Raw genomic sequence first — 15069 nt, forward strand, 5'->3', positions numbered from 1 at the left:
GCCCCACCCCGTGGTGCGGAAGAGGAAACCGAGGCCGGAGCAGAAGCCGTGTCTGTGCCCCCCGGCCTGTCCCTCCGGGTCACTTTCCCTCCCGCCGTCTCTATCTCTCGGTCTCTGTCTCTGTCTCTGTCTCTATCTCTCCCCATCTGCCAGTCTGTCTGAATCTCTGTCCAGCCGCAGCCCCTCCCCTGGCCAAGCCGGCCCCGCGTGGTCCAGCCGCCTCGCCCTCCCTGCGCCGGGACCCACCTGCCACTTGCCCCGAGGTGTCCTCAGGCCGTAGCGCTGGCTGGCGGGCTGCAGCTCCCTTGGCACCGTCCTGGCCTGAGCCCCAAGTGGGATCCTGGCAGGTCCGGCCAAGGCCAAGGCCGCCTCTGAGCCAGACAACTCCAGCGAACAGCCAACCCGTCAGACGGGTTTGAGATCCGCCCCACACAGGCAGGTCCGCCCGCCTCTGCGCTGAGGCTGGGGCGCCCGCGGGGGCTACGTGTGACACCTGACCCAGCACCCCGGGCCGTGTCGGGGCTGCACCCTGTGGTCGGGGTGCCAGCGGGGCCCAGAAGGAAGGCCGCCGGCCACCAGTCAAACCCCGAGGGGAGGGACCGTCAGGGATGGGGGGCACAGCACGTGCGAAGGCCCGGGGGTCAGCATCAGGGAACTGGGCAGTGAGGCCACCCCCCAGCCCCAGCCAGAGGGGACCCGGCTTGGCATCGGGGGCCGGTGCAGGTGAACGTGGGGGTGGAGTGGGGCAAGGGGAGGCCATGCGTCCGTCCAGAAGGCATTTCCGTGTGCCTCCTGGGGAGGGGACCAGAGCCCACCCGAGGCTCCCTGGCCCTGAGGGGTGGGACGGGCCTGCGGGTCGGCTACCCACGTGCTGGCAGCGGAAGTGCTGGGCGAGGGTCCGAGGAGGTGGCCGGAGCCCTGCCCTCCCTGGGGCTGTCCCCCCCACTCCAGGGCTGATGTCACCTGTGCTGGGACTTCCTGAGCCTTCACCTTGGATGTGCCCAGCCCCAGGGGAATTCCAGGACAGCCGCTGACTCACTTCCAGGCCCCAGCGGCTGTGGGAGAAGCCAGCTCCCCAGCCTGGGACCTGGGTTCCGACGGATGAGAAACTGGGAGCGCTCTGGGGTGTTCTTTCTCCGTGCTGCTCATCGACTCGTGTCCTCGAGGGCTGCCAGGATGACCGGCAGAGTAGAGCTTTAGCAGCAGAGCACCAGGGTTAAGATTTGTGGGGTTCGGGTCCCTGCCCTGCCGCCCACCACCTATGTGACCCCCCAGGCAAGCTGCTTAACCTCTCTGTGCCCATTCCCTCATGGATTAAAAGGGGACCATCACGGTACCTCCCCAGGGGAGTTCCTGTGACACTGTGCGAGGGGACCCAACGTGCAAAGTGTTGGAAGTGGGGCTCGGGGCACAGTGGGGACTTTATGGGAAAATGAGAAAACAGATTCACGGCAGCAGGCCCTGCTCTTGAGTCTCCACGCCCACCGACCGTGGCAGGCTGTGTGGACAGCAGGGACCCTCGATCTGACGGGAAGACAAAGGCACCTCGCCTCCGGGGCCCACCTCCCAGAACCCATCACCCTGCTCTAACCCCGAGAAAAAACACCAGACAAACCCCAACCGAGGGACATTCTAGAAACTGCTCAGCCAGTCCCCCTCACGACTGTCCAGATCCTCAAAAACGAGGAAGGTCTGAGAACCCGTCACAGCCCAGAGGGGCCTCGGCAGATGCGATGACTAAATGTCACGTGGGGTCCTGGATGGGGTCCCGGGGCAGAAAAGGGGCATTCGGGGAGAAGGAAAGGCGTGACAGGACAGAGGATTCTAGGTGACGGTCGAGTGTCTGTGACATGCGTCCCACACACACGCGAGATGCTGATGATGAGGAAAGCGGGTGTCAGGTAACCCTCTGCGCAGTCTCTGCAACGTTCCTATGAATCCCAAACCGAGCCCCGGAGAAGGTAATCCCAGCACAGGACCCGAGCCGAGCTCTCCCAGCCTGTCATCGGCCCCTTGCAGGCGTCCGACTCCATGAGGGCGAAGCCCCCCACCGGCCGTCTGCAAAACCCCCTGCATGTCTCACCTCCCAAATCGGTTAGGAGCCATCGGTGCCAAGTCACAGAAAGCGAAACTGGCTTTCTTTGTTTAATGGGACTTTTTGGCTCATGGAACCGAAAGACTCAGGGATAGGTCTAACTCAGGGTGCCCCCACCAGCACCGCTGACATTTGGGACCAGCATCTCCGGCCCCCACCCAATCCACGTCAGGAGCACCCCTTCACCACCACAAATGTCCCCACACATCGCCCAGTGTCCTCTGGGGGGCAGACTTGGCCCTCATAAGCCCCGCTGGTCCAGCTGATTTCAGGCTAGGCTGGATCCAGGACCTTCAAACAGTGTCACAGGACTTCATCCGTTCTCTCTCATTGCTTTTTTCCTCAACGGTCTACCCCCTTGTGGGGACAAGGATGGTGCCACAGCTCCAGGCCCAGCACAAGGTCAGCACTTCCTCCCCAAGAGAAGCAGCAAAAGTTCCAGGGAAGGTTCTGATTGGCTCAATCTCAGTCACATGTCTGTCCAATCAACTGTGCCCAGGTGATGGAAAGCCCTGATTGGCCAAGCTGGGATCACATGGTTGTCTGGAGTCAGCTAGTGTGGGGAGGACCCGCTGGACTGGATAGGTGTGTGTTGGCGGGAAGTAGCCCTGGGCAGAAAGTCTTGCGGTCCCTCAAAAGTTAACACAGAATCACCGGATGACCCAACGGCCTCCAGTGCTTTCAAACCCAGCAAACTGGAGGCGGGGACTTGCACAGAGACCCACCTGCACGTGACAATTCACGACAGCACGACTCATGACAGCCAAAGGCAAACACAATCCCAGCAGCCATGGATGGATGAACGGAAAACGGGACACGGTCTGTTCACACACTGGAACGTTATTTGGCCTTGGAAAGAACAGATGTCCTGATGCCTGCCACGACATTGATGGACCTGGAGGACATTGTGTTCAGTGACATAAGCCATACACAGAAGGACACGTCCTGTGTGATCCCACTCACGGGAGGTCCCCAGAGGAGTCAGACTCACAGAGATAGAGAGTAGATGGTGGGTGACAGGGGCTGGGGAGGGGAAGAGAGTTAATATTTAATGGGGACAGAGTGTCAGTTTGGGATGGCAAGAAAATCCTGGAGGTGGACGGTGGGGACGGCTACACGACCTGTGAATATGCCTAAGGCCAGTGAGCTGTGCCCTTAACAGTGGTTAGGGTGGTGAAGTTTATGTTGTACGTGTTTTACCACAATAAAAAAAAAAAGTACCCAGATAAAAATCTCCCCCACAGCACCCTGGCCACGATGGCCAGCATCTTGGGTGTCCTTACCGGGGAATGTGTACCAGACAATATGGGGTCTACCAACACACACGCATGTGTGCGCACAGCGCACACACGCACATATGCACACACACGCGCACACATGCACAGACATGTGAGTACACATGTGCACACACATACACACACGCACGTGCACACACACGTGTGCACACACGCGCACTGGTCTGTAGCATGCTCCACACTCTGCCTGCCTTTTCACCTAACGCCTGTTGGAGTTCGTTGCAGTGAATTCACAGAGGGTGCCCAGGAGGCGGCTGGCAGCGGGGAACCAGACGGGATGCACTTATGAGGTGAAAGGCGGCGTGACTGCAACCCAGGCGTCCAATGGCACCTGCTCATCATGCCCCTTCCCGAGGGTCTCGTGAGGTCAGTGCCGTCAGTCACACCATCCAGACCACGTTAGACCCCATGGCGCCCTTGGTTTTACTGAGCACTTTCCACGCATCAAGCCCATCGGACAGACGATGGAGCCAGGAAGAAATACCTTCGGTCAGCAAAATGGCAAGAATGGAAAGCTCGGGAGCAGAGCAGCCTGGGGGTGGGGGGACCGCTGCCCAGAGCAGGCGCGGCCTCAAGCATGGAGCAGAGAGGGGGGCATCTGGGCCAGGAGGGACAGGCTGTCTGGGCGGTGGGAGGAGCATGTGCGAAGGCCTGGGGGCAGAAGTGGGGCTGGGCTGTGAGGGATGGACACAGGTGCAGCGGTTAGGAGCCTGGGTTCGGATCCTGGGGCCTCGGCTGCTCCGGGCCGCAGTTTTAGTACGTGTTCTGAGTGGCAGGAATTGAGTGTGCAGGGCTCGGGAATGGTGGCCCGGTGTGCAGAGGCTTGGAAAAGGGAAGTTGAGTCATAGAGCCCGGAGGCCACCCCAGCTCAGCTGGCAGGTGGGTCCCAGGGAGGCAGGCAGAGGACACAGCTGAGCTGGGGAGAGGGGGTGGGGGGCTGCCCTGCTTGACTTCCTGTGCATGGGACAGCAGAGTGTGGAGCTCATGCGTCAGTCCCCATACCTAGAGGCTTCTGCACCGTGAGTCCCCCCATCAGGGTCCTGGGGCCTCAGGTGATCCCCGCTTATGGGGTCATGAAGTGAGCTCCTGGCGTGAGGCAGCTCCAGCTCCGCGTGTGAAGGCGGTGGGGCTGTTAGGGGTCTGACCTGGGTACCCGCATCTCACCCCAGGGGCCATGAGACTGCCGGCTGTGCCTCCTAGAGCCTGTTTTCCTATCTGTGAAATGAGGACAATTTAGAACCCACCGTAGCATCTCCAAAGATTAAATTTCAAAAACATAAGGTATTTTCGTAAAAGCCTGGAAAAATCATTCGATCCCCCCCAGCACAGCAAGGCAGGGGGCTTCCTGTGGCGGTGACAGATGAGGAAACTGAGGCAGGAACGTGACGAGGCGAGGCCCAGGCCCCTGAGGGCTCGCTGCTGCGGTGCCCGTTCCGCAGACCCGGCGCGGGCGGCTCAGCGAGGAGGGGGCGTCGGCGGGTGGGCGGGCGCGCGTGGGGGTGCCTTCTGTTCGGCTGCCGCCAGAGGCCGCTCGTGCCGCGGTGCGCTCGTGAGGCCCAGGCCGCCCTGACCACGCCCCCGACGGGCCACGCCCCCAGCCAGACCACGCCCCCGGCCCAGAAGGCCCAGCAGAGACCAGCTCCGCGCATTGAGAGCTGATTCAGGGGCGCGCCGTCCAGCCCGCAGCATGAGCGCCCCCGCTGCGAACCCCATCTTCGCGCCCGGCGAGAACTGCAGCCCTGCGTGGCGGGCGGCGCCTGCGGCCTACGATGCATCGGACACGCACCTGCAGATCCTGGGCAAGCCGGTGATGGAGCGCTGGGAGACCCCCTACATGCACGCGCTGGCGGCCGCCGCCGCCTCCAAAGGTAGCCCCCCGCCCGGCTCCAGCGCAGCCCCGGGGCCGGCCCGCTCTCCCGCTGATGCGCATCGGAGCCTCTTCGTGCCTCTCTCGTAGCCCAAAAAATGGGGCTGCTAGCCGGGGGCGACGGGGAAATAAAAGCGGGTGCTGCGGGCACAGGGCGCCCGCTAAGTACCGGGAGCTTCCCCTTCAGGAGGAATAGGTCCTCAGCCCCCGCGCCTGAGGTCAGGGACAGGGGCCGGCAGCCAGCACGGGCAGCTGGCCAGGTTCCCGTTGGGAACGTTCCCGCACCGACTCCCGAGTCCCCGCCCGCCCCAGCTAAGAATAGCTCGGGGAGAACTGAGGCTGGGAGACAGGTGGCAGAGTGACCCTCCTGCACCGACATCTGAGGCCCAGGGGTGCCCAGATTCCCCCAGGGGTTGGGTGCGCGGCCTCTGCGCCTGGGTCTGGTCTGTGGTCCAATAGGGACCAACCGGCCCTCCCCAATCCTGGCTCTCCTAACCCCTCTCTGGTGCACTTCATCGTGGGGAGTGTTGGCGGGGGAGAGGAAAGTAACCAAGTCAAGAGATACCATCCCCGGTGCACATGGCGAGAGCCAGGCTCAAAGTCCCTCGGGGCTGGGCCTCCCTGGCTGGCCACCCACTCTGGCTGCTGCCCAGGGCCCACGCTGTTCCCTCTCAGGGCCACAGTGCCCGCTGTGCCCTCCTATCCTTGTGGCAAGTTTCTCTGTGCAGAGTCGCCACCCCACACCCCCGCCTCCGGGCAGCCTCCCAGCCCCAGTCCTTTGTGTGTCTAGGGGGCCGGGTCCTGGAGGTGGGCTTTGGCATGGCCATCGCAGCCACCAGAGTGCAGGAGGCGGCCATCGACGAGCACTGGATCATTGAGTGCAACGATGGTGTCTTCCAGCGGCTCCAGGACTGGGCCCAGCGGCAGCCACACAAGGTGCGCCTCTGCCCCCCCCCACGCCTGGGGGAGGGCCCCAGATCTGGGAGGTGGTCTCCCCCGCCCTCACAGTGGCGTCCTGTGGACCCCTCTGACCCTCAGCCTTCTCTCGTTTTCTACCCTGCCCCAAGGTGGTTCCCTTGAAAGGCCTGTGGGAGGAGGTGGTGCCCACCCTGCCAGATGGTCACTTTGATGGTGAGGGGACACTGGGGACCGGGTGAGGGGCCTCTGCCTGAGTCTGCACTGTTAGCCCGCACCTTGCTCACTGACATGTCACCCAGCAACACGAGGCCTAGTGCTCAGCGGACATGGGGTAACGCCTGAACTCAACGTGGCCCCTGGACCAGCGGTTCCCAGGCTTTGTGGGCGCAGGGCCCGTGCTATGAGAATCGAGTGCCTGCCGACCTGAGGCGGAGCTGGGGAGCGGCTGCAAACGCAGATGACATGAAGCTTCGCAGATGAGATGAAGCTTCGCTCCCTTGCCTTGCAGGCTGCTCCCCTCCTGCTGTGCAGCCTCGGGTGGAGAGGAGGCGGGGGGCGGTTGGGGATCTGTCCTACAGGAGACAGACCCAGGGGCTCCTGGCCGCATGCAAGTCCCTCAGGTGCAGCCACCGGTGCCACTGCAGCTAGTCTGACGGCGTGGCTTCCCTCTCTCTCTGCAGGGATCCTGTACGACACGTACCCACTGTCCGAGGAGACCTGGCACACACACCAGTTTGGCTTCATCAGGGTAGGTCCTCGATGGGGGTTGGGCCGGCCGGGTCGGGGCATGTGCTGTCCACACACGGTCCCCCTCTTGCCACTCGTTCCCGCCCTGATCGCTGCCCCCCTCCCAGGGCCACGCGTTTCGCCTGCTGAAGCCGGGGGGCGTCCTCACCTACTGCAACCTCACCTCCTGGGGGGAGCTGATGAAGACCAAGTACTCGGACATCAGCACCATGTTCCAGGTGCCAAGACCAAGCCCCACCCCAGGCGGCCAGCGACCAGGGCAGGGAGGCAGCCGTGGCCACCTGTGCCCTGGCAGGGTCCCTCGAGCTGCTCTCAGGTGGACTATGAGCGCCTGTGAGAATCAGACAAGGTCCCTGCCCGGTGCCCAGGACACAGGAACACAGGATCCGCCCAGTCTCACTCAGCAGTTGGGCCTAAGGGAGGCGGGCGCGGGTGGGGGGGGGCGCGACGGCAGCGGCTGCAGTCCCTAGGGGCCTTGGCACTAGTGAACGCTACGCAAGGATGGGTGGGCACCAGGGTGTGTGAGTGTGTGTCACTGGGCCTCGGGGCCTGGAGGTTACCTGGCTCCTCCCCCCTGCAGGAGACCCAGGTGCCAGCGCTGCTGGAGGCCGGCTTCCGGCCGGAAAACATCCGCACGCAGGTGATGGAGCTGGTCCCGCCGGCCGACTGCCGCTACTATGCCTTCCCGCGGGTGATCACGCCCCTGGTCACCAAGCACTGAGCCTGCTGGCCACCCCGCACCCCGACTCAGTGCCTTTGTGGCCTCATAGCCTGAGGTGCTAATTGAGGCTGCACCCCTGGCCGGCAGCGTGACCCCGGGCCACCTCCCCTGACTTGTGCAAGGGGACCAGCACCTGCTCCCTGTGGGCCGTGGGATAAAATAAACACTGCCAGTGGCCTGGCCACCCAGCAGCACCACATGAAAGCAGCTCGCTCACTCCTCCCCGCTCCAGAGAGAAGCCTGTTCAGCAGCTGGCAGGGGGCCAGGGGCTGGGCCCTTCCTCCCTCCCGTGGAGCCCATGCCTCCCCGCTCCAGCTCGCTCAGACCGTGGATGACCTCGTCCCCAGGCTGCCAGCCAGCCGCCCTCCTCCCCTGTGGTTTACATCTGGGGTCCAGAACTAGGTTGGGACCACAGGGAGAGTGGCAGCACCCAGATCCTTGAGAGCCAAGGACGGTTCTGGTCACACCTGGTCAGGCTGAACCTTGAGCCAAACTTCACATCGGCCTCGCCCAGGACCCTCGGCCCACTGGACGGGCAGTGTCACGTGCTGAGGTCCCCACTCTCCCACTGCCCAGTGTCTGACTTGGGGCCCCCTCCAGCCCTAGTGCAGTGGCCACCCATCCCCCACAAGCCCCCCATCACGATGGGCAGTGCAGGCCTCCAGGAGGGGTGTGTGGGCCCGGCCACCTGCCTCCAGGACCTGTGTCTCGGGACCTACTCTGTCTGGCGGCACTCACCCATCCACGCTGGGCCCTCCGCCCGGCGGCTGCCCCGCTGCCACCCTGCCTCCCGGCCACACACCACACAGCAGCAGTCTAGGCGGGCTTCTCGGGTTTATTGACCATCTGGGGACGGTGATGGGGATGGTGATGGAGACGGTCAGCACTGCTACCGGCGGTACCAGATCTGAAGCCTCTTCTCCCGCTTGATCTTCTTCTGCAGCTGCAGGATGCCGTAGAGCAGGGCCTCGGCCGTCGGGGGACAGCCTGGGGGTGGGATGGCCTCAGTGCCCTGCCCTGGGGGCCAGCCACCCTCCTCCTGCTGCTAGCCAAGGGCACTTGAACCAGAATGAAGGTCAAAAGGCATACTAGGGGCAGCAAAGGCCAGGCCGCCCAGGGTCTTGGGACAAGTGAGCTGGGGCTGAGGGCTGGTTGGCCACGTCCCGGGGTGGGGAGGGCTAAGACAGCCCTCGCCCCATGCATCTGCACTGCGGTGGTGGGGGTGCGGCCCGTCACGGGGCGGGGGGGCAGAGCGGGGAGGCCCGCATACTGAGAAGAGACCCCCGATGGGTCCTCTCGGGTCCCATCCAGACTCCTAAGCTGAAAAAGCAGACATGTCACACCTCGAGGACTTGCCCAGGACCTGACAGGCCTGGAAGGGCAACCACAGCCAAGGGGGCTGGGCAGATGCTGTCACGGTCGTCCCTCAGCTGAGCGTGGGGTGCATGGTGACCAACAGCACAGGCGCGACAGCCCAGCTGCGACAGAGAACATGCCCGAGAGACTGGCCCGAGGTCATGCGTCACACAAGCAGCAGCTGACCAAGGGACTGGCCCCCGGTCAAATCTAACGAGCTGCCAGGGTAGTCGCCTCTGCCTCCCTCGAAGCCCGCCCACCGTGCCCTCTGCCACCGACAGGCGGTTCTGAGCACGGCTGTGTCAGGCTCTGTCCCTACAACCTGCAGGCTCCCCGGGGCCTGGAAAAACCCCTCCATAAACACTTGCAAAATGCTAATCACAGCGGCCCCGTTTTTCGATCGGCTCTAGACCAGCATCGAAATCTGTTTCTCCACTTTTGAGAGGTGCCAGCAACATGCCTGGGAGGCCCCTCTGCGGAGGACCCTGCGGAGAACCAGGCATGCTCAGGTCACCCGGCGATGCGCAAACCAGAGAAAGCACCATGCTCCAGTGCGAGTGCACCCCAAACGGAACAGAAGACTCTGTTCTCCTAATGCTCGGCCCTAAGTGGGCACCCTGCAGTTCAGTTCGCGGAAGCCCGCACCCCGGTGATCCCAGGTCGGAGCGAGGGGTCTCACCCGCCTGTCTGGAGGATGAGAACTCGTGGACGCCGTTCCTGGCCTCCAGGACCTTTTCTGGTTTCTAACTGAATTTCTTTGGTTTTGATTCTTTTAGGTGGAATCATATAAAACTGTGGCTTAAAAACAGCTGGAAGTCAGTCCTGATCCCGACATGGGCCTGGTCTGGCGTCTGGATGACACCGGGGAGCCCCTTGGGGGACAGGGGGAGCCCACGTGTCTGCGGGGACACGGGGACCCTGTGCCATGGGTGAGTGGGCCGGCACTGGCTCCTTCATGGACCTGGAGGCCGGGGGGCCGAGACACGGGCGGTGGGCTTACCTGGGACGTAGATGTCCACGGGCACGATACGGTCACAGCCCCTCACGACGGAGTAGGAGTAGTGATAGTAGCCACCCCCGTTGGCACAGCTGCGGGGGGAGGGGGGAGGGAGGGCCGTGAGGGCCACCTGGCCCCGCCCACTCAGCATCCCACCCCTGACCTGCACCCTGTCACGTGCAAGCGGGTGCCCGGGTATCGAAAAGGGCAGGACTGGACACGAAGTCACAGGAAAGGGGGGGGTGACCGCTTAGGGTATGGGGGTCTCAAGATGGAATCCGTTCGGGAATTAGATGAGGGGCGTTCTCTAGCGTGAATGACAGCCTCCGGAACCGCATGCCAGGGAAGGGGGAACTGTGCAGTCCAAACCTGCGCCCCGACAGGGCCGGTCAGCAGCCGAACGGGCTTTGCCAACGCGGGGAGGCGGGTGTGAGTGCGTGCGGTGACGATGACGCCATCACCGTGTGCGCGAAGCGAAGGAACAGACCGGACGGGCCACTGGGGTGGGGCGCCGGTAAGCAACAGGAGGGGACGCTCTGGGGGCAACATGCGCAGGGGCGTCGGAGTTGCTGCCCGCCTGCTGCTGCGGGGGTTCACGGCCTGGGACGTCCCCCTGGAGGGCCCTGGTCAGACGGAAGCACAGACAGAGGCAGGGAAGCCCACGGCCAGCCTGGTCTCTCACCTCCCCATGGACACGACGTAGCGGGGCTCCGGCATCTGGTCGTAGACCTGGAAGAGACGGCAGGTTTGCGGGCGGCAGGGCCAGGCGGGCAGTGGGGCCGGGCAGGCGGCGGGGCCGGGCCTACCTTGCGGAGCGCGGGGGCCATCTTGTTGGTGAGGGTCCCGGCCACGATCATGACGTCGGACTGGCGCGGGCTGGCCCGGAAGACCACGCCGAAGCGGTCCATGTCGTAGCGGGGCGCTGCCATGTGCATCATCTCCACGGCGCAGCAGGCCAGGCCGAAGGTCATGGGCCACAGGGAGCTCTGGGGGCCAAGCGGTCAGCCGTGAGTGGAAGGTGGCCCGTGTTTAAAGACACAGAGCACTCTTACACAGAAACGTCTAGAATCCTAGCCTTTCGTGACAAACGGCGCAGAGATGATCTCCAGGCCCCTCGGACACCTGCCACCAGCTTGAGTTGCTGCCCTGGCCCGAGGCTGCCCCACAAGGTACAGTGAGCCAGGCAGCCACCCTTCTCAGCGACCACGTTCCCACAGGAGAAAAAAGGAATTAAAAAAAAAACCCAGGCGAAATTGGTCTTAACGTCACTCACGTAAGCCAGTGCGTCCTGGACCCCATCCGCTAACAGCGGCACAGGCTAGACACTGAGGCCCTGGTCCCGACACCTCCTGGTGTCCAGCGACTCCTCCAGGAAGCCCTCCCGGATGTCCTCGGCCAACCTCCTACTCGCACCCATGTCTCTGGGCCTCACTTCCCCACGTCTGTGCCCGCTGCCAGACCTTCCTCTGCTCCTGCGTGTCTGACCTAGGGCCTGGAAGTGGCCCCCATGGCCCCCGATGTGCCAGCACTCACACGACAGGGCCTGAGCCCTGACTGGCGCCTGAGCTGGCTGACCCTGACCTTGTCCCTGCGCCTTCGCAGCCACAAACCGGGTTGCAGCGCACTCCTCTGTCCTGGAGCTAAAAGCCCTGGAAGGGAGCTCGCTGTGGCATCGTGTGTGGCACAGACACAGAAGACAGACAGCGCGCGGCCTCAGCGGGGGATTGTTACTGAGCCTGGCCCGGCCCAGCACCCCTTGGACACTGAAAAGAGCCTCTGTCCCCCGAGAGGGACTCGTACCCAGTGGGAGACATGCCATGCACACTCCTTGAGGGAGGGGACACAGGGAGGGGCAGGCTTTTTAGGATTTCTGCTCTTTTCAGCACATGTCTTTTGTAGTTAAAAAAGCCAACTTTTCTCTTTTCTAAAAAAGGGACAGAAGTCAAAACTGCAGAAGATAGGTGAGCCATCTTCACTGGTGGCTGAGGGAAGGACACAGGGGACATTGGAGCCTGGAGCTGGTGGGGCCGGGCTGGCCACCTGGGCCACTAAGGGAGGCGCACGTGTGGGGGCGGGGGCTGGGGGATGGTGTGGGGAGGTGCTCACCCGGCGGGCCCAGTTGATGAGGTCATCCAGCTTGGCCACCACATACTCGCCCCGGCTGCTGGGAAGGGCACTGGATTTGGGGACCACGGCTCCGGCCTTGGACACGGTGGGCTGGGCACTGGGCATGGGACATGGGGAGGCATTAGCCAGGCAGGGACCCAGGAGACGGCGCTGGCCATCCCCACGGCCCCCACCCTGGAGCCCGGCCTGGAGCGGCCACTCAGAGGCACGACGAAGTGTGGTCATGGCTTGTCCCAGGGGGCAGTGCTGGACGGGGCCGCGTCTGGGTCAGGACAAGCCCGCTGCATGAAGGGATCAAGGATGTCATGGACGCTTGGGCCTGCCCCAAGGCCCGTGCTCACGGGGACTCGGTTTCCCCATCTGGAAAATGGGCTCAGCCGACACGCCCTAGAGCAGAGGCCCTTCCGCGGTGGGGGTGTGAGGCTGCTGGCCTGGACACGTGGCAGGGGGCCAGGCAGGGCGCCAAGGTCAGGGACCTCTCTGTGTCGTCCCACTGGGTAATGGGAGGGTCCTGGAGCCAGCACAGGCGCTGCTGTGCGGGAGGCGGATTTTGGGGTGTGCGGGCTCCCGGGAGGGCTGGCCTCACCTGCTCGGGCTGTCAGCAGCTGAGCTCACGTGGACGTGCCGCGCCTGCACGGCCGCACTCAGGCCCGAGCTGCAGGGAGACAGAGCGCACGTTCATAGCAGCCCGGGCGCCCCAGGCACTGCGACAGGGGCTACTCCCGGGCAGGGACGGCAGAACTGCGGCCAGGGGCCGGATCCGGCCTCCACCTGTTTCTGTAAAAACAGGTTTGTTGACATCTATCCATTCCCGCGTTGTCTGCAGAGCTGAATAGCGCCCGCCAGAGAGCCCAGAACATCCACGGAAAATGTCTGCGGGCCCTGGTCTACGGGGCGCCTGGTTTTCATTTCACGCCTCTCGTTTATCCCATTTTCTATTTGTTTTACAGGGAATATGTATTTTATTTCTAGGAAAAAGGCCTTATCAAAACGAAGCACAGTCAGCCCCAGTCCTGCCTGCCTCAAAGGCCCTGACTCCCCTCTGCTAGGAAGACCCTCTCCTCGGATCTGCCATGTCCCTGGTCCCATGGTACTGGGGTTCAGTTTCTGGGCTCTGTTCTTGCAGAGGGCCTGGCGGCCACCTGCTTTCCCGTCCTGAGGAGGCCTGCAGGGGACTGCGATCTGAGCAAATACACCGACTGCCTTCCTGAGACAGGTAAGGTGTGAGTCCTGGGGGCACCAGTGCAGGCGGACGAGAGTGTGAGTCTGGGGTGTCCTCTCGCCACCGAGGGGCCTGCACACCACCTGCTGGAGGGCGGACTGCTGGCCCCCCTGCTGCCCAGCTTGCCCTGTGACCTGCAGCCGGTGGCCGTCTGCTGCTGCTCCAGCCCCTCCCAGCTCTGCCCCACCTCCCAGACCGAGCCCTCCCGCCAGGGCCTCAGGGTAGGTGGTCAGTGTCAGAGATGCCGGCACTCACCGCAGAGCAAGGGTCCGGCGGAGCAGGCTGGGAGCTGCGGAGAAAACCACAGGGGGCGGCAGTGAGTAGCGGGCAGCACCAGAGGGCACAAACTCAGGCGCCTGCATCTGCCAGATGTCCCATCTCGGGCCTGCCTGGCACTCCCCACCCTCTTGCTCTCCATCTATCTAAAGTCCACCTGACAAACGTTTGGTAAAGAGGGGTTTTTCAAACGTGAACTAGACAGTGCCACTCTGCTGCTTAAAGCCCCACAGTCCCTGGGAGAAAAGCCAGGCTGCACACCGACGCCGCCTTCACGTCCTCACGTGTCAGGGCTGCTGCCTCGGAGCCTTCGCACAGGCTGTTCCGTCTGCCTGGAGCACCCTGCCCCACGCTTGCACAGGCCGGCCCTTCTGCCTCCCGGGGTCCCCGCGGCCCCCGCGGCCTTGACTGTGTCTGACAGGTGTGGGGCCAGTAAACAAAGCCACAGATGTGAGCACGGAAGACAGGCTAACTGCCTGGCCCCGGACGCCTGCACCTCTTAGAGCCTCAGTTTCCCCACTAAAACGTTTAGGGATTTGCATAAACTCACACCCCGGTAAAGGCCCTTCGCGGTTCAGCACACATGGGAATTTGCACGGGAAGGAAAAACAGCCTCCGTTGTCACCGACGTCTTATTGAAAATTGGCCTTTCTTTAATTCTGAGTGTCGCCAACAGACCACAGGCCCCGTGTTAGCAGGACCCGTGGTTCTCGGCCACGGAAATCACAGACGTCTCGAAACGGCGTGCCAGGGGTTGCACGCACCTCCTCAAAGTAACGAGCGTCGTCACCCCCCCTCGCCCCCCGAAAAAGCCATCGCAATGGGACCTGCCCCGGCCGGCGGCGCTGCGGGCGTTAACGGCGAAGCGCCGGCATGAGGACGCGCCGACCGGCTTCTAGACAAATCCCCGACCCCCTGCTCGGGGGCGCTGCTTTCCGCTGCGACCCCGTGCGGTCCGTGTTATGCGGTCCCGGGAGCAGGCCAGGCTGGGATGCCTGCCGTGCGAACGATGTCACCTTCCCGGGGAGCCCCGAGTCCCCCTCCGGCCTCGGTTTCCCCGAGCGGCCCCTGACCCCGGTGCCCGACCCGCTCACCCGCCAGCGCCGCCATCTTCGCCTCGGCCTTCAGACAACCTCTGCGGTCCTCCCTCTTTAGCGCTCCGGGTCGCCGGGGCCGTCGCCCAAGGAGGTTCGGCTGGTGAGCGAAAACCAGAACCCGGGTGCGGAAAGTTCCGCTTTCGTGGACGTTCCCTGCCGCGCGCCCCAGACGCCCCACGACGCATAGAAAAACAAGTGGGTGCGCGGAAAACGCCCCTGAAAACGGAAGCGAACCTCTCGCCTTCTTCGCGACCCAGGAAGCAAAAGACGGTAGCGCGTCCCTGGGTGGGCTCGAACCACCAACCTTTCGGTTAACAGCCGAACGCGCTAACCGATTGCGCCACAGAGACG

The 15069-nt window shown here is 63.5% G+C and overlaps 2 protein-coding genes and 1 non-coding gene across 4 annotated transcripts; 1 reads left to right on the plus strand and 2 right to left on the minus strand.

Annotated features, from left to right (window-relative positions):
* Window positions 1-4999: 4999 nt before the first annotated feature.
* Window positions 5000-7847, plus strand: GAMT (guanidinoacetate N-methyltransferase). The gene is made up of 6 exons (XM_039839065.1): window positions 5000-5258; window positions 6048-6193; window positions 6325-6388; window positions 6856-6923; window positions 7030-7140; window positions 7503-7847. The coding sequence occupies exons 1-6, from the start codon at window positions 5078-5080 to the stop codon at window positions 7641-7643; spliced, it is 711 nt and encodes a 236-aa protein (XP_039694999.1). The 5' UTR covers window positions 5000-5077; the 3' UTR covers window positions 7644-7847.
* A 613-nt stretch (window positions 7848-8460) lies between these two features.
* On the minus strand, window positions 8461-15019 carry NDUFS7 (NADH:ubiquinone oxidoreductase core subunit S7). Of its 2 annotated transcripts, XM_039839063.1 has the most exons (8): window positions 14716-14854; window positions 13601-13634; window positions 12710-12778; window positions 12103-12220; window positions 10803-10982; window positions 10679-10725; window positions 10000-10088; window positions 8527-8630 (listed from the first exon to the last, which is right to left on the minus strand). In XM_039839063.1, the coding sequence occupies exons 1-8, from the start codon at window positions 14729-14731 to the stop codon at window positions 8533-8535; spliced, it is 651 nt and encodes a 216-aa protein (XP_039694997.1). In that variant the 5' UTR covers window positions 14732-14854; the 3' UTR covers window positions 8527-8532. The 2 variants fall into 2 exon arrangements, with proteins under 2 accessions (XP_039694996.1, XP_039694997.1); XM_039839062.1 differs by lacking the exon at window positions 13601-13634 and having other exon boundaries at window positions 8461-8630; window positions 14716-15019.
* TRNAN-GUU (transfer RNA asparagine (anticodon GUU)) lies at window positions 14995-15068 on the minus strand. The gene has a single exon. It is a non-coding gene; the product is annotated as a tRNA-Asn (tRNA).
* Window position 15069: the final 1 nt, after the last annotated feature.

This window comes from Pteropus medius, unplaced genomic scaffold (genome assembly GCF_902729225.1).
Source record: "Pteropus medius unplaced genomic scaffold, Ma_sr-lr_union100, whole genome shotgun sequence".
Classification (NCBI taxonomy): domain Eukaryota; kingdom Metazoa; phylum Chordata; class Mammalia; order Chiroptera; family Pteropodidae; genus Pteropus; species Pteropus medius.

What these genes read in the sequence shown, in the direction of transcription:
- NDUFS7 (XM_039839062.1), bottom strand. Translation starts at nt 14,903, where the DNA reads ATGCGTCGTGGGGCGTCTGGGGCGCGCGGCAGGGAACGTCCACGAAAG. An exon ending in TACGTCGTGTCCATGGGGAG is followed by an intron (nt 10,089 to 10,678) that starts GTGAGAGACCAG and finishes CTCCCCCCGCAG; the next exon opens with CTGTGCCAACGGGGGTGGCT. An exon ending in CGTGGACATCTACGTCCCAG is followed by an intron (nt 8,631 to 9,999) that starts GTAAGCCCACCG and finishes TCCCACCCCCAG; the next exon opens with GCTGTCCCCCGACGGCCGAG.
- GAMT (XM_039839065.1), top strand. Translation starts at nt 5,078, where the DNA reads ATGAGCGCCCCCGCTGCGAACCCCATCTTCGCGCCCGGCGAGAACTGC. An exon ending in GGCCGCCGCCGCCTCCAAAG is followed by an intron (nt 5,259 to 6,047) that starts GTAGCCCCCCGC and finishes TTGTGTGTCTAG; the next exon opens with GGGGCCGGGTCCTGGAGGTG. An exon ending in GCCAGATGGTCACTTTGATG is followed by an intron (nt 6,389 to 6,855) that starts GTGAGGGGACAC and finishes CTCTCTCTGCAG; the next exon opens with GGATCCTGTACGACACGTAC.